The sequence below is a fragment of the Salminus brasiliensis genome, chromosome 17, assembly GCF_030463535.1.
Source record: "Salminus brasiliensis chromosome 17, fSalBra1.hap2, whole genome shotgun sequence".
Lineage (NCBI taxonomy): Eukaryota > Metazoa > Chordata > Actinopteri > Characiformes > Bryconidae > Salminus > Salminus brasiliensis.
Window position 1 is genome coordinate 7,633,042 of NC_132894.1, and position 22,278 is coordinate 7,655,319.

Here is a 22,278-nt window from a genome sequence, read left to right on the forward strand (position 1 = left end):
CCCATTTTCAGGGAAAAAACACAGAAGACACGGTGCTCCAAAGGAAACCACGTCTGCTGAGCCCAGCACTGCATGGCGTTTACTTCTGCTTGTGCTGTCACCTCAGTGCAAGTGGGCAACAATGACTCCCCAGCCCTTTTCTTCTATTTTTTCTTTTGTAAATGGAGCAATTTGGGCAAAAATTGAAAGAACAAATGAATTGACATTTGCTGTCAACCCCCACCCCCACCCACCAAACCCTCGGCACTGAAAGCATCTGATCAATGGCTGACGTAGCCCCTGGGAGAGGCACCATGAAACTGCTTTAAGCTTGATCTTAAAAGGCTGGACTTATCGATTGATTCCCCCCTCCCTGTTTCTTCCTTTTCTAAGAACACTCCTGCCTTGGCTTTGACTGGCACTGTGCCCCCCTCCTGAAGTTGTGTGTGTGTGTGTGGGGGGGGGGGTGACGGGCGGGGGCCGATGGAGGAACTCACCCCTGGCAGCGTCTTCTGTTCATGAAGGGCGTTCTGGGCTTTGATGGCCGACTCGCGGGCGCAGTAGGTGAGGAAGGCGCAGCCTGCGGGACAAAGAAAAACAGGAATGTTGAGATGTTGAGCGGTCAATCAGAGCAGGCTTTGTTTAGACACTCAATAGCAGCTCAGGACGCGGCCATTATTGTGACAGTGTGCCACCCAATAATCACAGTCAGCAGTGCAAATGAATAATCCATGAGGGAGTTATGAGGACCAGGAGCACGTTCCAAACAAAAACATGTCCCAAGTGTGGGCTGACACGACCACTATGTCCCTCCTGGATGATTTCACTTGTTAGGTTTATTCATTTAAACTCTCAGGGGATGATTCTTACACTTGTGCCAAATGTAGTCAATCAACCAAGCCATGTTAGATGTCTAAAGTTCTGACAATGTAACACACATTGCATGTACGAAAATAAAGGTGCTGTAAATGGTTATGGTGCTTTTAGTAAAGCCATAGAAGAACCTCTGCTGATTCACAAAAGTATGATTCCAGAGGACACAGTTCCACTGTTCCACAGCTCAATGCTGGGGGGCTTTATACCCCTATAGCCCACATCCGGCATTAAGCATAATGCCCAATGTGTTTATCTGTGCCAGAGAGTCCTATTCTGTTGCCAAAAATTCTCTACAGGGACTAGAGGAGCTGTGTGTGTGCATCTGCACATCTGTGTCAGCAATGGGTGCAACTGGCTTCCAGTAGCTGCCCGCATCAGATTTAAAACCCTGACGCTGGCCTACAAAGCCAAGAATGGACCAGCCCCTCCGTATCTGATGGCAATGGTCAAAAGCCGATCCGCACCAAGAGCCCTTCGAGCTTCAAGTACGGCTCGGCTCGACCCACCATCCCTCAAAATCCGCGGAAGACAAGCGTCCAGGCTTTTTTCTGTCCTGGCACCAAAGTGGTGGAACGAGCTGCCCCTGGATGTCCGAACGGCCGAGTCGCTCGCTGTCTTCAAACGCAGACTGAAGACCCACCTCTTCAGAGAGTACTTGGACGAATAGTTCTATGGTCGCCTTATTGTATTGTGTTTAGTAATGTCTAAGCTTGGAGGTATCTTTTGAATTATTAGTCTATTCTAACTAGCTAAGGCTTTTCTTGGGTAAATAGCAAAGCACTTTGTAAGTCGCTCTGGATAAGAGCGTCTGCTAAATGCCATAAATGTAAATGTAAACTTAAAAGTAGTGTCCACAAACATTTGGCCATATTGTGTATAAGTATGCAAATTAGACTTTTTTTTGTAGCTCATCTCTCAGTTACAGCTCTAAATTATTCCGTAACTGCTGTAAAGCAAATATGTCAGGTATATAGTTATGACAGGGCCTTTCAGGGGTTAACTGCCTGCTCAGAATCCGCCATCTCAGTGTTGTAAAATCAAGCCGGCACAAAGCAAGCATGTCCCTTACGATGACAGGGCCAGCGCTGCTACGAGGAATCCCTGTAGACTGGCTAAATACAGACAGTCTATTTCTTACCATGGGGGGAGCCTGCCCAATCCGGTCCTCACTGAATGTGTGTGTGTGCGTGTACATATATGTGTGTGTGTGTCTTAGCTGCAGCCCCAGCTCCATAGATCAGCCTGCCATCACTGTCCAAACCCCCCACGTTCCAGCCGGGTGGGATAAACCCTGAGTACAACTGACAGAGAGAAGGTGCAGAAGAAAATGCCCAGGGGGGCAGCAAGGAACAGCCACTGGGGGAGGACAGTAGAAAAAGATCCCTATAGCCCCAGGGCTTCCAGAACACAATGTGAACCACACACACACACACACATGCATAGCTGCCAAATGAGGGACACTCACTAAAGCAAAGGAGCCTGAGTGAAACAAGGCGCTAGAACACAGGGCATCGCTAATGCGCCCCTGCTCCATGATAGTGACAGTAAACACACTACAGTGGTGTACTCACAGCAATGCCAGCCGCAGCTTTGCCAGGGTTAAGCCGCCTCACTGGCAGACATCAAACCACACAGTGGGGATCACACTTTTACAGGTGTGAAAGCGACTGCTATAAAATGGATCCTCTCTCCTCTGCTCTCACCCCTCTATTTTCTTGGCATGTAAATACACACTCTAGAGGCTAGAAGGTTTCCGAGTATATGCAGTGGATTGATTCATGTGACCCGTTCATTTGTTTATTAGGCCACTGAACCTCTCACTTAGCAGCGGGTGCTAATTCAACACCCTTACAAAAATAAATGCTAGTGTAAATGTTAAACGGCTCTGTGGAAACTAATGTAGGCCAATATTTTGCTTGCAAGAGCTGCCTGGATGAGCAGAACTCAGGAACACAAACAGGTTCCTCCTTAATACTTTGTTTAATACCATTTAAACATGGTTAGCTGCCCATTTAGTTGTTATCTCTGCTATCTGTCCTATCTTATTTAATTATTAAAGAGCTATAGTCTACCGCCTAACAGGGCAGAGCGATCAAACCAGGATCACCCACTTATACACCTGGAGTTTGCACTGTAGGAAATGATATGAATTAATAATGCAAAAATATATAATTAAATCCCAAGCTCAGAGATCCAACGATACACTATATGGTCAAATGTTTGTAGACACCCCATTCTAATGAGTGAATTCAGTTATATAAAGGTGCACAGTTGCCGGTTAGCACTAGCCTGTGAATAGAATGGGGCGCTCTGGAGCAGCCACATATGAGCCTCACAGACGATCACAACGCCCAACACCAAGCATGGGCTGGACAGGTGTAAAGCCCCCTAGACCTGGACTAAGGATCAGTGGAACTGTGTTTTTTGTGGAGTGACAGGATGAGCTAGAGTGGCATTTGTGATCCAGCCTAACCTCACTAATTTTCTCGTGGCTAAATGCAATTAAATTCTCAGCAGTTTTCCAAAATCTCTCCCAAACAGTACAGAGAGTTCTTGCAGATAAACTCTCTGGGATAAACTCATTTTAATAGACTTTGGGGGAAAAAAAAAAAACTTTGATTGAGTGCGTCCCCACAAACTATTGGCAATATAGTGTATTTATTTCGATGCCAGATAAGATGCTGGAATTCTGTCAGTTACATTTTGATTAGCTATCTACATTTCTGAAAACAGTCTGATGGAAAACAAACTTGTTCATCAAGCTAAATGCTAACTAGAATTGTAAATTATTCAAGTGCTTTATTTGAGCTCCCACTGGCACAACCATCTATGTGTTGGCCCCATCACTGGGAGATTGTGGGTTTGGTCCCTGGCAAGGCCACAGCCATCCATGGCCGGGAGTCTATGAGAGCTTAATTGGCCTCGCTCTCTCTGTGTGGGTAGGATTGCCCTCCCTCTCATCACTAGCTAGCATTGCAAGGATCCACAAATATGGGAGTCGTGAGAGATGAAGATATCTGTCACCACTTCTTGCACACTGGTCTGGTTTCGCTGCAGCACCAGTCTGACAATATGCTGCCCTTTAATGTCAAGAGTGTGTTTTTACACTTGTCCCAAATGTCCCAATACCTATGCCCTCCACCCATTTGGAGGAGGGGCTCAATATTGCTGGTTTGCTCGCACACAGAAGAATTTATTCAAACCTTGAATTGTTTGTGCCGTTTTGAACGTCACTTTTCTAGCTTTTTGTTCATTTTTTTCGTTATTTTACTTGGATACAAATACTCAAGCCTTAAAAAAGCACTCAAAACATTGATTTTCAAGTCATGGCATTTTACTGTGCAGTCATTTGACAAAAGGAACCAATTCACACACAACCAGAACCCTAATTCTAATGTCGTGCCAGGAGTGGATAGCTTCCACATGCACAGCAGGCCACAGCAGAGGCCTCTTGAAGTGAACCCCAACCTTACAAATTTCAGGAGGACCAGTGATCGGTTCTGTGGACTTCTCCCAGGCACCACAAACTCTCAGAGCAAGTGCTCCTGGGTCCCAGTGCTTTGTGGTTCTTCGTTTGGCATACCAGTCAAATTACCCCTTCCTATCAAAGTATCTGGTTCTTTGTCCATGTTGAATGACAAAACCCACCAGTTTCTCAGATGGCCTGGTTTACAAGGTTACACTTGGTTTGTTTGCATTGTTTACATCTGGTCACTTCATGCGTGAGAATCCTGAGTATCAGGATTATATCTGGATAAGGCTAAGCCACATAAAACTGCGAGTATAAACACACCCAAAACCCAACACCAGATCTAAAGGAAGTGGTCTGAGGTGCATTTGAGCCAGGCTATAGGGGTATAAATGCACCCGTCTTTTCAAAGCACATTCCACAACCAAAACTCCTCTCAGTTCGACCACCAGTAATAATTGTAGCGCAACATGCAAATTTGCATATTCCGTCCCACACAGCAATCGGATTTCAGTCTGACTAACCGGAGACGCATATCAGGATACAATCCAGATACTAGTCCCAGGAAGTGACCAGGTGTAAATGGGGTCTTAGATAAGATGAAGCCTTTGGTTGTCCACTCATTATGTAGTGATTTGTGAGCTGTACTGTCCTTCTACATTTGGTCCCCCGATAGAAACTGGTAGGAGCTGAGGGTCATGACCCTTTCCCACAAGCTAAAACAGGCCACGTCGAAGCAGGAGCTGGCTCGCTCCAAAGACTTTCCTGACATAATGATTTCCAATTGTAAACAAACAAGGCGGTCAATTGTGTTCTCCTTGCCCATTACTACAATGTCTTAGTGAGCCAGCACTACTTCCGAACACATCAAAGCTTTGTTATGTCTAGAAACCTGCAGCCAAGGCACGCTCTTCCTGACCCTTCGGCTGGAAGGGAAAATCTTGTATCTTTGTATCTTGCAATTACGGTACTTCCAAATTGGATGCATTTGCAGATGCGGAAAACACGGGGCATCTAGGCTAAATTAATTGCTGCAATAATATTAGCAAAAAGAAAGAAGGAAAGGGGGGAAAAACATGGGGAGAGAAAGAAATACAATCTCAATTTAAAAGTGTTTCTCTGCGCTTTAATGTATGGTGTAATACGAATTTGCAGCCCACAGGCACGGGCTCTAACAACTTCATAATTGGAATCCAAACACGTACAAATTACCGCCACGCTGTTGCATACCAAGTGCTGAGTTTTTTTGGGCTGCATGATGAAACTGTTTGAAACTCGACATAAAGGCAAGGCAACTGGACCGTGCTGAAACAGCAGCGAGTGCTGGAACAGAAAAGGGACGACGTGAGGAAATTATCTGGCGCAGCGTCTGATAGCAATCTAGAAGAGAAATCACCTCCTTCCACATTTGGCACTCATGCAATGTTAACAGTGTTGCTGCGTCCTGAATGCTGCCATTTCTAATGAGCAGTCGCGTGTACTGTGGGATTTTTGTGTACTCAGGCAAGTCTAAAGGAGTGGCTGGGGCTTCATGGGGAGATGGAGAGACATGGTGGTGATTAAGCAGGCTGAATAGAGGCAGCTACTCTGCCTCTTCAACCACTGACAGCCTCCATTTGCTGCTTTATTTACTGCGGGGCTACAGGAACTCCAGTGTTGCTGCTGTTGTTGGAGAAACAGGGATTCTGCTCCCTCACCTTTGGTCCTGCACTGTGAGGTACCCATTAAGAGTGGAGGTCTTCTGGATAAATCTTGCTTCATGCGCTCATTCTCCTTCTCTTAGCCTAAGCATGTTGCTCCCCTCCCAACCCCATCTTCCCTGCCTCCCTTGCTAAAAGGGTTATGGCATGGATATGCAGTTCTAGGGGAAATAATCACTTGTGTAGAACCTTGTAGAACGCTACATGGAGGTTCTTGAGACATGATTTAGAGAGTCAAAAGCTTGCCAAGCCCGGGAATCGAACCCACAACCCTGTTATCGATAGCCCGGCGCTCTAACCGCTGAGCCTCCACTGCTTCATCTCTAGGTTTCTCATCAATGCATTCTTATTTGGGATTTTTGGGAAAGGTTTCTTAGGGAACCAGCAGTGGTTCTTCAGCAAAATCACTCCAAAGAACCTTTTCATAGTGACTCTGTCTTTTATTCTCCGGGTTTTTGATCACTGCCTTCGTCTCTGGGAAAGGTTTTTTAAGGGAACCAAAAGTAGTTGACAATGGTATCACTTCAAAGAACCCAGTAATGTCTGACTTTCTGGAAAAGGTTCTTTAGGGAACCAACAGTAGCTTTACAATTGCTTCGCTTCAAGCAACCCTTTAGTGGGTTTCTCATGACTGCCTTCTTCTCTACTTTCTGAGAGAGGTTTCTCAGGGAACCAACAGTGGTTCTTTAATAGAACCTTTTCATGATGACTCTCTCTTTTATTCTCTGGGTTTTCACTGCCTTCTTCTCTGACTCTGGGAGAGGTTCTTTAGGAAACCAGAAGTTGTTTTTAAAAAATCCCTTGGTTTTAGCATCACGCCCCTTCTTTTTTGCCTTTTAAGGAAAAGTTCCTAATGAAACAAAAAGATTCTCAACTCTTTTTTTTCTGTCTTTTACTCTCTGGGGTTCTGATCACTGACTCCTTGGGACATGTCACATCTTTAGAGAACCAAAAGTGGTTTATCAATAGCACTACTCAAGACAACGCACTTTGCATGTCTGTAGGTCTCTGTTCTTCCCAAGGTTTCACATCACGGCTTAATTAGCTCTTTGTTGAAAGTTAGCCCAAACAGTTGCATGCTGTCTAATGCACTAGCTATACAGCCTTGTTACTGTATAAATCCTCTTCTTTGAATGCTCTCTGATCTTAGATGTGCTGCCCCTAATGAGCTGACCACCACCAGCAAAGTCACGTGGGCTTGATCCGCTGCAATGCGATCACAGTAATTGTTCCAACAACAATATTGTCCCTGCCCCGGCCTAATTAGCTTGTAATGAGCTCTGTAATATAAGCAGTACTCTAGCGTAACCTGTAAACCTTAATTAAGGCAGGCACCTTTAAGTGTGGCCGACATCCGTGCTCCCTCCGTCGCCAAGAGTCAGCAAACCCAGAGCAGGACACCCGTCTAGGGGCTGAAGGGACTTTCTTCTTCATTATAAACTCAGGCTCTGGTTGCTTCACATCTGTTTGGATTAACCCCATTGTGGCCCTGACAATGTCCCACCTGATGCTCAGGATAAGCGGACAAGGACTAAGCATCACCGGTTTGGTTCCACGTTAGTCAGCAAATACCGTTTTTGAAGGTCTTTGAATTACAAACGTATAATACTTTCTATTCAGAACACTTATCAATACATCTTGATTGATGTGTAAGGCTGAAAAGAAGAAAAGGCACCAATGTTTTAGATGAGTCGACATATTTTACGTCACAGAAGCAGTGAGTGTGAAAAAGAGTAAGTCATTTGGGTTTGATCTGAGTTCATCTGACTGCCAAGAAAGTGTTTGATCTATGAAAAACAGTTTGAACAGTAATAAATCATCACTGTCACACAAAAACCTCCAAAAGTCTCCAAAACAGCAAGAGGGAAAAAACCTTCAAAAAACTTTCAATGGAAGTCAACATAAAAAGTTTATTTCCAAGTCATTTTAGAACATTTCTATTGGTCCATTCATCATGAAATTTGGGCACAATGTTACAAACTGACAGATTCACATAATGTCAAAAATCCAATAGAATACATATATACATATATATTTCAAAAATTGGATTTTTGACATTATGTGAATCTGGCAGTTTGTAAATGCATGCCCAAATTTCACAAACTGCCATGACAAGCCAATTTTTATGGACCTATAGTGAGATTTGTGTATATATATATATATATATATATATATATATATATATATATATATATATATATATATATATATATGAAGTATTATTGCAGTATAGCAGTTTTTAAGAATTTGTCGCTCCTGATGCATTTTGTCTGCATGTCAAAATATTGTGATAAATATATAGTATAGTATAGTGAAATTGTTCAGTTAAACTTATTGTATTGTATATTACCATTATACTACTACAGGCTTGTACAGTACAACAAAACACTGACTTTGGGGCAGAATAGGTAGGACATGATATAAAAGTGCAAGGTCAACATACAGACACAGTGCATAGACAATAAGTACAAAGCCAGTAAATACAATAAATACAAAAATACACAAATTTGTGCATGTGCATGAAGGCTGGGTGATTTATGTACAATCTAAGTTACTATACTATACTATGTTGTTTTCTATAAATTTTACTATTTACTTATAGTAAAGTGGAATAAATATTCAAATATTAAAAAAATTAAACTATACTAAGTGTAAAATTCTGAAAAAAATCCTTATTGTCACTTCATACAGCGCATTCTGAAAAAGAACAGTGTATCTTTAATATACCAGAGCTTCACAGGCATTGTTCCATGGTACATTCTGTATTTCTTCATTCATTAATTTGCAACATTCCTTTGAAAAATCTTACTTGCAAATGTGCTCATCTGTACAGCGCACTCTGTATAAATGGTCTACTGCCAACATCAAGTAACATGTATGTTTGTTTATTCCCTTTTGTGATGGCCTTCAGATGTGCATGGGGGATCTGAAGGCTATATATAAGATCTTTTCTTTATTTTCTTGTTGTGCTTAAAGTTATTACTAACAATAAATAAATAACTGACCATAAAAAGAAAAATACAAAGCAGATGCAGCACATATGAACACTGTAATGGTGTGTAGACAGTAGAGCTGTGATTATTAATGATATTTCTTTATTGACAGTACTCAAAGGACTAATTGCAAAATGAAATACATTATATAGACAAAAGTATTGGGACGCCTGCTCGTTCTTTTTTTTAAATTAAGGATATTAATAAAGAGTTTATCCTGCTTTTGTTAAAGTCCAGGGAGCTGTCCAGGGAGCATTACTGTGAAGATTTGATGGATTTTAGCCACAAGAGCATTAGGGAGGTCAGGATATTAGATGATGATCACCACCCCACATCATCCGTTACCACCTCCCTAACTCATTTCAAAAGTATTGGATGGAGGACCATTCCAGAAAACACAGCTCCACTGCTCCACAGCTCAATGCTGAGGGGCTTTACACCCCTCTAGCCCACAACTGGCATTAGACAGGGTGCCAACATATCCATGTTTATCTGTTTAACTGTTCCAGAGTGTCCTATTTTATTGGCAATGTGCCTTTGCACATCTGTGTCAGCAATGCTCTATACTAATATAAAAGATCTTCACACTCTAACAGGATTCCTTATGGAACCAAAAAAAGGTTCTTCTATGGCTTCAGAATCCTTTGTAGCATCTTTATTTTAATAAAGAATAAAGTCCACATGTCACTGAATCAGGCGCTGATATGTTTCTTACCAGATGGAGATTGTAAAGTATGCTTTATCATCATGCAAATCGCCCACTGATCTGTGCTGACTGATCAGAGAAGTACATTTTAATTGGATTTTAATTGTAACTTTTAGTTTAATCCTCAGCCCAAAGCTCTGTGAAGAACCTGAGTCATGAGTGTGACGGCGTGACTGTATGAGAAGAGGGACTGAGTTTTTGGGAACATCATGGAGGAAGAGTTATTTTTATAGTGGCTCCAGTCTGACGGATTTAGAAGCCTCAGGTGTGGTCATTTTTAGGACGCTTCGAGTGTCCAGACATCTCAGCTCTAACAGGTGACATGCGCTGACAGCACAACCCAGCCAAACGCACACTGCCTTACAACCCAGAACGACATCCTCCTTCCTCCTCCCTCTCTCTCTCTCTCTCTCTCACGCTCCATCTTTCTTTCCTTTTCTCTCTCTTATTGCACTTTCTCTTTCTTCCTCTCTCTCTCCCTCCACATGTCTCCTTCCGTCTCTCTATATCCCCAGCTCTCTCTCTTTCTCCTTGTTGCCTTCTTTCTCTCTTACCCTCTCTGTCCTTTCACCCCTCCCTCTCTCTCTCTCCCTGTTGCCCTCGCTCCTTTTCTCTCTTACCCTCTCTGTCCTTTCACCCCTCCCTCTCTGTCTCTTTCCTTGTTGCCCTCGCTCCTTTTCTCTCTCTTACCCTCTCTCTCCTTCCACTTTTCCCTCTCTCCCCAACTCTCACACTGTTGCCCTCTCTCCTTCTCTCTGTCTCCCTCCACTTATCTCTCTCTCACCAGCTTTCTCTCTCTTTTACCATCTCTCTGCTTGTACTTCTCTCTCTCTCCCCAGCTCTCTCTATTCCCTCTCTCTCTCTCCCTCTACTTTTCTCTCCCCCAACTCTCTCTGCCTGTTGCCCTCACTCCTTCCCTGTCTGTTTCACCCTCCCTCTCCCTCTCCCTCTACTTCTCTCTCTCTCTCTTTCTCCAGCTTTCTCTTCTTCTCTCTCTCTCTCTCTTTCCCTCTCTCTGCTTCTACTTCTCCCCCCCTCTCTCTCTCTCTGTCTCTCTTTCTCTCTCTCTCTCTCTCTTTGTTGCCTCCTATCCTTCCCTCTATCTCTTACCCTCTCTCCCTTCCTCCATTTCTCTCTCTCCCTCTCTCTCTCTCTGTTGCCTTTTCTCCTTCTGTCTCTCTCCCATCCTACAGGTCTCCTTTATTCAAACAGCTTAATTGTCATTATACTTTAATGACAGCAACTGTTGACAAAGCAGTGCTCACTTATATGAATGCTAATGCTGAAGATAAGAATGAAGAGAAAAGAAGAAAAAGAAATAATAAATAATAAAAGTATGTTAATAATAAAATGCGTGATAAAACATCAGTATCTGCATATATATGTATTTCAGACAAAGACTCTCCTCCTTTCTATCTCTCACTCACTCTACTCCCACTCCCTTACTCTCTCTCCCTCTCCTCCGCTTCCACAGTCTTCGGGGGGGACGGCTGGCAGCACAGTGGTGATGTCATGCCAGCAGTGCAGCGATGGCAGCTTAACCTATTTTCGGAAATACCACAGATTTCTATTTATAGCCCTGCTGAGCAGCGTTCCTTTCAAACACATCCCTGACGGGTGACACAAAGAACACTAATAATATTTCTCTCCGTTTCGCTTCCCATCCGTCTTCTTCTGTGGCACTGCATTCGCTCTAATCATTGCAACAAACACAGGGATCACAACTGTTATTAGTGAGGCAGCAAACGGACAACATAGCCAATATTGCAATATTAATAACGCATTGGTGAATCTACATCTGGATTTACTTTTATGGGACTACATGAACACTAGTGCACATGTATATTATATATACATATATACATATTTAATATTTCTCATGTACATGTCTGCTGATTCCAAAACATGAACATTGTACAACATTTACAGAATGTAGAAATGATATCTAAATTATTATATTTAATTATTTTAATGTAGATGATAATCCAGCATTGTCCGTAGGAATAAATAATAAAGAATAAACTGTCCTGTACAAGGATGCTCATTCCTATAGATAATAAATACTAGTTTAAAAATCAGTCACATCCAAATATCTGTCTGATTGTCTGTCCAAGGCAGATTTAGTTATGGCCGACATGGGAAGCCATCCAGGGCGACATCTTGCCAGGGTCGGCATGCTCTGATTAGGCACACCCTGATAAGGTTTCCTGCTGAGAAGTAGGAGATGGGAGGGGCTGTCAGTTATAGCCCCGCCTTGCCGTCCTGCCTGCCCTTGTGTGTGAGACAGTTTCCGTCTGATACCTGGTCATGTTCTCTGTGTCTCCTCCCTGTTTCCCTTCTCCTTGTTGTATCCAGGTGTTAGCTAGCCCCATCCCTATTGTAATCATTGCCAGGTGTTTACTGTTTTGTGTATGACTCTGTAGCCCTTTGTTTCATTCAGTCCTTGTCGAGTCTTAGTCGAGTTTTAGAAGGAAGGCACTAAAGGGGAGCTCCTTCATTGTTACTTCTGAAATCCAGGCTATTAAAAAGAGATGATCCTGATTTTATTGGAGTAACTGTCAATACTGTCTACGGAGGGCTCTCTACTAGCCTTTGGAGCATTGCTGTGAGGACTTGATTTTATTCAGCGACATAAGTGTTAGTGAGGTCAGGATGTTGGATGGATGATCACTACTCCACATTTACATTTACATTTATGGCATTTAGCTGACGCTCTTATCCAGAGCGACTTACAAGGTTACTCGTATTACAGAGGTGGGCCAATGTAGTGTTAGGAGTCTTGCCCAGGGACTCTTATTGGTGTAGCACAGCATAGCCACCCAGACCGGGAATCGAACCCTGGTCTCCCACATGGTGTTGTTGTAACGCAATGGTAGGTGGTGGTGTTATCTGTTGCGCCACACCAACCACCTTGTCCCCAACTCCTCAATTCAACCCAGAAGTATTGGATGGAGCACCCACTGCTCCACAGCTCAGTGCTGGGGGCTTTACACCCCTCTAGCCCACACCTGGAAACAGGCATGGTGCCAATTACAAGGTTCATGCTTATCTGTTCTAGAGAGTCCTATTGTATTGGCAATACTTCTCTACAGGGAGTAGACACGCAGTGTGTGTGCATTTGCACATCTGTGTCAGTAAAGGGGGCAACTTAAAGTAGCTGAATGCATTCATTAGAACATTATGTGTCCACAAACATTTGGACACATAATGTACATAACCCAGATATTAGAATGCCTTCCTAACAAATTCCTGCTTGTCAAAGGGGGCAAATCAGAGCATTAGATGGTGATGTCCACGTTTCCAATACGTGCTGTACTTCTGAGACAGCACCTCCAGTCTAAGCTAACAACGCCACTAGTGATAGTAGCTTGCTAGTCATGCTAGGTGCAGGCCCACAGTGTCAGCTTGTCTTATTCTGGCAGCTTTTTGCAACAGTGATTATGCTCCACATCTGCCCGGCCTGCGCTCCCTCCTACCCTCCACCCCCCGGCCCCCTTTCACACCTTCCCTTCATATTAAATCCCTTTGTTTCCTCTCCTCCTCCGCTGCCGGAGTGGATCTGGCTCTGAACCCGCCGCTACGAGCGGGGCACCTTCCGATTAAAGCCACCATTTGTTTTCTCTCTATCTGACAATCACTCCATCTCTCTGTCTGTTCATCTATTGTGCTTAGCCTCCTGCCAGCCTCTCATTTCTCTGCTGTCCGGTTTGGAGAGGGAGAAATAGTGTTACATTCGTCAGCGTTCGCAGACTGACACGCCATGACACACCATTCCCCACACCATGCCAAAAATAATACTGTGGTCCACACGAAAGGCAGATCAATATAATGGGCTGATGTCTGGTGTCTCTGAAACTTTCCGGATCTTTTCCTTTATTTAAATAGAGAGGCTCTGGTATACAGGCTAAGCAGGTAAATCCATGACCTGTACATGTGGGTCTACAAATGGGGCAGGGGTACTTTATTAAAATTCAGTAAGACCCAGCTAGAAAGAATTTCCTCAAGGCAAGGTCTGGAACATCATAATATCCTGTGTATTGCAGTATCCTAGTAGTTGAACATGGTAGTATTATAGTCAACAACTGACTGTCAAACCAAATTACAACTACAATTACAATTCAGTATCTTAAAATAAAGAGCTTAATAACTCGCAGTAAGTCTCGTAGTGCCGCTTGACATCACCACTCGTAATAATCACCACATTCTCAAAGCATATGAGACCTACAGGTTCAGAACTGCTCATGGGAGGAGTAAACGTACCAGTCTGTCTGTTCTTGATTAAAAGCTGGGTTTAAGCGCTCCACGTTTCTCATTTTCGAGCAGGTCATGTATATTAACTTTCCTCTGAATTGCATTCTTCTCCAACCACTGTTCTACTCCAAGCTCATCACAGATCTGCTTGGCTGAGTAACATCATGTGCAATATTTATTATTTTAACTGCATGAGACCGTAAACCTGTACAGTAAAGGCTGGAAAAGTTACACCAGTTAAAATTAGCATTTCAGTTAGTTTAATTGTTCTCAATCATTTATTGAGTATTGGCCCAGGTCCGGATAGAACCCGGACTGCGGTCCACACATTAGTGACCTCCTATATTTGTAACAGAGATGTACAGAATGAGTGCAAAGAACAGTTTAAGAGTCAGGTTCTTAACACTCAATTACAAACACTGTTCCTTCTGAAACCAAAAGTGCTTGTTCTATGGCATCTCTCAAATAATTATTTGAAGCACCCTTATTTTTTAGGAAGAACATAACCAGCACACATTTAGAGAAATGGCCATTTACCCACGGTACTGATAACAGGATATCATTTACAAAAGAGCATTTGGGAATCTGGGCCCAATTAAGCCTATTTTAATGATGTTTGCTCCATTAATCGCCAATATCTTGAGTAGATTACTTCATTAACTGACATAATCAAGAGTGATTGCCCTATATTGTACAAGGAACAGTTCAGCTATACATGCTAATTTAGCTAAGAATTAACAGAAGTTAGTAGTCACCAAGTAGCAAGAGTTTATTTGTAATGCTAATCGGCGGCTATTTACTATCATCAGGTGTTTAGAATTGACTATCCGAACCATTGCTTTAAGGATCTATAATTGTTTTTATCTATAAAGGGTCATAAACATAAGATTTTACAGCGACAACAACTAACTTTCCCTTAAATAAGTGCTACCAGTTATGTAGAAACACAGGCAAATAGAGAATACACTATATGGAAAGTATTGGGACACCTATACATTACACCTACAGGAGCTTTAATGGCATCCCAATCTAAATCCGCAGGCATAAATATGGAGCTGCCCCCCCTTTGCAGCTCTAACAGCAGGTTTGGAGCTCTGCAGGTATCAAGTCAGGAGAGCGTTATGCACTATGCTCTGAGCTCAGCACTCGGCGACCCTGGTCTGCAACTTCACATGTTCTGACACTTGGTGGCTGAGTTGCTGTGGCTCCTGGATGCTTTCACTTTTCCTAATCACTAATACCACTCACAGCTGATGGTGGCATATCTAGAAGGGAGAACATTTCATCAGCTGACTTTGTTTGTTGTTGCAACTGTGGTCCTCTTACAGAACCATGCTGGAATTCAGTGAGCTCTTCAGAAACACCCATTTTTTTCACTAATGTGTATTGTGTAAAGGCAGACTGCATGGCTGGGGGCTTGATTTTAAACACCTGTGGCAATGAAACTGAATGAACACCTGAATTCAAGAAGTGTGTCCCAATAGCCTTTAACATACAGTGTAAATGTAAGTGTAAAGCTCTGTATAAATATAAAGATAATATAATTATAAAGATAATATAAATATATAAAATATATTTATATCTTTATATATAATATAAAGATATAAATCTTTATTTTAAGAGCTAGAAATATGCTATTCCTGAACATTATCAGGTTTCTAACCAAGCTTGTAAATTCCACTGAAGGTAAAGAATCCCTCCGTGGACTTCTCAATCCACGTATGCGTCTCTTTTCAACTTCTCTCACATGACTTCATATGAATCATCTCAAAATTGCGAGCGATTATCACAGAGCACTACAGGAAAGTCTCCGAGGCGTCGTCCATTTATTTTCCTTTTAGGAAGGCATCTCCAGCTCTGGCTCAAAAAGCAGCATTAAAATCAGTCAGCGGTTTGCAAACAGCAACCTTGTTCATTTCCTTAATCTTCTCCACGTTCCCCTCCTTCCTTTTTTTCCATCTTGTCATTTTTCCACTCCTATTACCTCAGAAAACAGAAGCAGAACAGAAGCAACAAACGCTTCCAGTGATGCGCCAACAGGCCGGTGCCTATTCGCCTCCTACAGAATGACTCAAGACCAAACATGGAGGGTAATAAAATGCTGAAAACTGCACTTGCTTCAGAATATCTGCCTATGAATATTTGCCTATGCCTGTCCTGATGCAAAATGATTGCAATCTAGTTGCCATGACAATACTAAGCATGTCTGCAGTGATCTGCTGACAGCTATAAAACCATCAGAACTGACGTCGATAGAAATGATCAGCGTAAAAAAAAAAACTTGCCAGAGTTTGGAATATTTCATAATAGCTCTCAACCCTCGAGCAACTTTCTGCACAAATTATGCATGCGTGAATGCTTTATTTATACATGTGCCCCCACTGCTTAAATTCCCCTGTTAGCATCCAGTGCTCTGGATACAAAAGGGGTTCAGTGTCTCTGCAACTCTCAGGGTTTTTCCCTTATTTCAACAGAGCAGCTTTGCTATGCGAGCTAAGCAGGCAGATTCATACAGGAGCAGATACCAAGGAATTTAATAACCAGCATACATTCAGAGAAATGGTCATGGTTCTGATAACAAGGCCGATACACCAGTCAGACATTATATTAACACCACCTAATATTGATTAGGATTCAAGTATTGATTAGGGACGCTACAACAGATCTGACCATTCCAGGCATGGACTCCACATGATCTCTGAAGGTGTCTTGTGATATCTGGTACCAAGGCTAACATTACCAGCGGATCCTTTAAATCCAGTAAGTTGTAAGGTGGGACCTCCAAAGATCACATCAGTGAGCCTTTGGTGCTTTGGAATAAGGGTGCTCCATCACATGACCAACCAAGGCCACACAAAAACCTTGTATCCGCATAGTTTCCATTTTTCACTTTTTGACATAATATGAATCAGGCAGCTGTTCTTTACATTGTGTCCAAATTTCAGGACGGATGGACCAATAGAAACGCTCCAAAGTGACTTGGAATAAAATATTTTTTACATTGACTTCCATTGAAAGCTAATAAGGGTTTTTCCTTCTCTTGTAAAGTTGACAATTTAGAGACATGTAAGCAGTCCTTAGTCAGGCTTTTACCTCAGTGCTACTGCACAGGCAAACCACTACAGAGGTCTTACATCAGCGAGAGATAAAAAAAATAAACGCTAACATTTTATTAGATCATTTCATTGATTTATCATGAAGGGCTTTCCTGGGATATTTCTGCACCAGTTATAAAGACATTAACACCATGATCCCTACGACATTAGCTTAATGCTGATATTCCACTTCAGCAGATATGAGTATTCGTAATGTCAGTCGTTCTGCATCTCATCTAGTGTTACAGAGCCTGTGTGCACCCTGTTGTCTTCCCTGCATTTCACCTGTGATGTTTGTCATGGCAATCCCAAAAATGAGGACTAAACAATGGGGTGAAGCATTAGCAATCTGTTTGCTCTGCATGCCACATGCTATCTCTGACCCATTCCGGTGTTTAGCAGCCTTCTTCGATCTGCATTAAGTACAAAAGAGTCACATACTCACACAATAGAGAAATATTCAATGTACAAACTTTAATTAAGTGCTGTGGGAGTATTAGACATTGAGCGATCAATCCTGAAATATCGTGGGGGCGAATGCTAACTATTAATACCAATCGAGGGACAATAATTGCCCGGGGGTTGGCATTGAACAGCATTAGTCCCATTAAATACTGCAAAGTAACCAGACCAGTGCACAATTTAATTGGGAAAAGCAGGCTGTGTTAAGGGACAGAGCGGCCGATCCAAGGGACCGAGGCCTCAGACAATAACTACAGTCGCTAATCCTCCTCAGTCGAGTCATTATGGTCATGCCTTATTATCACGCCTAACAAACTAATTCCATGTTTTCCTGCGTGAATTAGCAGGCCGAGTTTGCGCTGAGATGCCTTCCCCTTTCCGAAACGTGTCCTCTACGTTTGATCCCCTCAGTGAGCACATCCTCTTACACATCATGAGTTAAAGGCAAAAACAAAAGATTTAAAGCTGGCGTTATATGGCATCACAAATGGGAATTTTCTGTGAGGGACATTTGTAACTGTGACAGTACACACAGAACATGCATAAACATTAGCTGTCTTGTATGTCTTATGTATTTAGATATATTGGAGAATAAAGCAGTCCTGTGAATAGGATTAGGCTTCAGTAAGCTTTCGCAGGCTAATAGCAAAGCAGCTGTGAATTGATTCGCAGCTGAAAGGAGGGAACTAGCTTTACTTAAAGGGTGAAACTTGGATGTGCGTTGACTCGAAAGCTTCTTACTTCATCATAATGTTCAGCTCGCTGTGGACTGTAGGCTTTCACTGAAGCTTTTCACATCACCTTTGGCCTGCAGATGAGCTTTATTTATTGAAAAAAAAACCTAGCATGCTTTAAGAGTTAACTGTGCTGAAAAGTGTTATATCACAAAAATCTGAAGAACCTTTAAAAGAGGGAATGGGAAATTTGGGATGCATCCATATGGGAATTTTGGACCGATGACAATATCTGATGTTATCTATGTACATATATGTGCCAATACCAGTACATACATATATTTTAATAACTATATTGCCATTACAAAGAAATTCAACATTTATATTTGGGATAAAATGGATAAAAGTAGTAGCCCTTTTGACAACATTATATATATCATTATATATTATTAAAACTTGAAATCTGGGCTCATACTATCAGGGTAAAGGGGGCATATGCAGTGCAGGTGCCCAGCTTTAAATATAGGAATCAATGATCTAGAGCTGTGATTTTCGGAACTAGTTGCAATCATGATAAATCCTGAGCTCAGAATTGAAAATAATACTGAAAGATGAAGATATGTGCATAACTACACCCCTAATAAACCACCATCTGCCATTAACCATGACTATAATGTGATAACTTGCAGAATTGTTTCATAGTAGATACTCAAAAAGTTATGTTGCTGAATAAAATACCTATAATTATATATAAATAACTGGGCCACAAGTACAGAGCTAATATCCATATATATCAAAATAAGGCCTAATGGAGAAAATACAACGAAAATGTGCAGATTCTTTAGCAAAGGCCTAAAGGTGAAATGACAGAACATCCATATTCATCAAAAGACTGATACGTGGTTAAATTAAATTACAGAAATTGGTTCCAAACATTATCTAAACTAAAAAAATAGATATTTAATAATATATTTTTTAAAAAATGTCTTAACGTGAGACTCCCAGCAAACCTGGGCTCAACTAGCCAAAAAACACTAGCCGCTTACGGAACCGTTGTTTCATTCTCCACCCGCATTCTGCCAAGCCCCGCCTCCTGCGCGTCTTTATTGGCTAGTAGTACACATCGACTCGGCCAACTGCTTGTGAGTGTGAGCTACCAGCCAATCGTAGCGCACGACGCGCGATGCCATCAGCCAATGCTCGCACGGAGAGGCGGCGCTTGTCGGAAAACGAGTGGGGAAAAAAACGCGGCGTTTACGTTCCAAAACACAGTATTACCGAGAAACGTGTCAGCTGTGCAGTCAGACCAGCTTATATACAGAGAGGCACCATAAAGGCAGCAGCGAGATGAATAAATGATGTCTCCCCCATCGCAAAAGGCAAGACTGTTAAAAAATACATCTCTGCTAAGCCATCTTTTGCCCCAGTTCCCGAGAAAGGGTCACAGAAAATACATTTAAATGGCCACAGCACTAAAAGGACTAATGCAACCCTTTGTTGTAGCAAAGGCAAGAAACACGCTCGTTTATTCAGACGAACTCTTTTGTAATGTCTTACAAATACAATACTGGTGTGTTATAAAGCAGCAAGCCAAGATATTAAGCTGGTTATGCAGAACAGTGTAGGTTTGACGTCCAAAATAATAGACTACCGAATTACATTCAGTTTTAAAACAGTCTGAAAATCCTTTCTGCCAGTTTTACTCTGAATATCAGACACAATAACTACGCACGTCAACAGCGTAAAGCTTTCAGTGGTGTAGCAGCTGGAGAAACAACCCCAAATCACCACAATAAATGATAATACGTTAAGAAAAGTACTATTCCAGCACACTGCTCCAGCTGAACTGAGGAGTAGCTGGTAAACAATGCTGTCAGGGGGGGTGAGGCTTTACCTTTGTGCATGCCGGTGTATCGGTCCTTTAACACTGTCAATTCGTGGATTTTCCCAAACTGTTCGAACAGGGGTTTCAGGTCTTTTTCCTCTAGGTTCCGCGGTATTTGCCCAATAAACAGTTTTATGGCGTCTTGGTCTTTCATGGTGCCGTTCTCCGGATGAATGGAGATGGGTTCTGACCCGTTCATGGGTTTGGGGAATGGGGTCTGTGCGCCCTGGTGCTGGTGCGGGAGAGGGAGGAGTGGATGTTGGGTCGGTGAAGCCCCGGGTCCGGTGGAGAGCAGGCTGGAGTGAGCGGGATGGGGCTGCTGGGGGGGAGGCTGCTGCCGTCTTGTCTCAGTCTGAGCGAATCTGGCCATTCTGAGCAGGGGGAGCAGACTGGATAGTAATAATGACAGCACACGCGCGCACACGCACGCGCACGCACACACACACACACACACACCGAGAGGAGCGCAAGCACTCAGCTGGAAACCCAGGCTCACTTTCTAGCCTGACACACATCACACACACACATACACACACACACACATACACAACAAGCATCAGGGGGAGGGGGAGGCAAAAGGCGCACGGTTAGCTACTCTTGAGTGACACCACGTGGCTATACAGTGGTACTGCAGTTACACTCGTGCTGTATTATTTTTAAAGGGGAAAAGCAAATTTACAGATTTTACACTTCTTTTAAATGTAGTCTAAAGGCCAAGATGTTTTTCTATTTTTAACTGAAGCTGGGAGATTAGCTAACTAAGCTTAAGGGCCAGTAAGGGGCGATAATATAATATAAAATTATATTATAAATATAATATCATAAAATATTCTGTCTTTATTTGCATGTTAACATACATGAATAACTAATTAGCCTCATGCAAACCTAAATCACCACACATTTGCATCAAACAACAGGGCTATCCCTGAAAGCAAGAGGTTAGTGGATCACTGTTGGGCTTTCTGTCAGCAAATTTTCAATTTTACCAAAAAATAGACCAGAAATACCAAATTTTATTAATTGTTTCCCAACAACAGACCGATATGCCAATAGTCCAATTTTGCTATCTTTCATTAATTTGTTTAGGAAATAATTTTCTGTTTCAGCAACATTAGCAACTAAATAATTTTAGATCCGACAATTAATTCATTATTCATTTTCTCTCAGTTGTTTGTAATACTGGTCTTAGTTCATTTTCTAAAACAAAAGTCTGTGCTTTTAAGATTTGTTTGAGAAGATTGAACACTAGTTAGATCTTGTATGCATGACAGTTATCTGGGTGGTCCAGCAGTGGCAAACAGTCAGAGGGGTGCCGACCAGTGGGCCGATATATGCTTGTATCCAGCTACACACTGGAGCTACGACGCTAGTGTAAGCCCCAGCAAGCCCCAGTCCTGGGCACAAGAAGGCCCTGGCTTGGCCGGATTAGAGAAAAGAATTGAAAGAAGTGGCTCAGCGGTTAGAGCTCAGGCCTATTGATGACAGGGTTGTGGGTTCGATACCCAGGCTCTGCAAACTGCCCTTCACCCTCACTGCTCCCCGGGTGCTGCCCCTGCTCTGGGCATGTGTGCTTACTGTCTGCTGTGTGTGTTTTACTGGTGTGTATGTGTGTGTTCACTGCACGGATGGGATCAAGGCGGAAGCCAAATTCCCTCTGTATCACTAAAATGTCACAATTGATGTATATGGTTGTCTGTGTTATATAAAGTAATTAAATAATGTCCCATGTGGTCTAGCGGATAGGATCCCTGGTTTTCATCCAGGCGGCCCGGCTTCGACTCCCGGTATGGGAACAGTTCATTATACACAATGTTCATAAGAAAACATTTTAATTATGGTGGTTGGTGTGGCACAACAGATAACACTGCTACCTGCCAGTCAGCCAGTCCTTGGGCAAGACTCCTAACACTACATTGGCCCACCTTTGTAATACGAGTAACCTTGTAAGTTGCTCTGGATAAGAGCTTCATCTAAATGCCAGAAATTTAAATAACATGTAAATAGGTAATAAAGGATGATGGTCACTGTAAGTACAGATAACCCATGTTTAATTTCTGCTTTGTCTGAGGAATAGGTCAAAAAGCGATTGGTCAGCTAGCTAAAAAAAATACAATCACTCCACATCCTTCATGTTTTGAATACATATAAACTACATAAACCTGCTCCTACTGCCCGACTTAACCAATGA

At 42.5% G+C, this 22,278-nt stretch overlaps 1 protein-coding gene across 11 annotated transcripts in view; it reads right to left on the minus strand.

Moving 5' to 3' along the window:
- The window catches only part of celf5a (cugbp, Elav-like family member 5a), a 264,942-nt gene extending 244,367 nt beyond the window's left edge, over nt 1–20,575 (minus strand). For 4 of the 11 annotated variants that reach the window (XM_072661094.1, XM_072661089.1, XM_072661092.1 and 1 more), the window contains exons 1-2: nt 20,100–20,528; nt 477–559 (exon numbers count right to left, since the gene is read on the minus strand). In XM_072661094.1, the coding sequence (XP_072517195.1) occupies nt 477–559; nt 20,100–20,460 (444 nt within the window). In that variant the 5' untranslated portion in view covers nt 20,461–20,528. Of the gene's footprint in view, nt 1–476; nt 560–20,099 lie in introns of all 11 variants that reach the window. The other 7 variants (XM_072661090.1, XM_072661096.1, XM_072661086.1 and 4 more) reach the window with 3 other exon arrangements.
- Nucleotides 20,576–22,278: the final 1,703 nt, after the last annotated feature.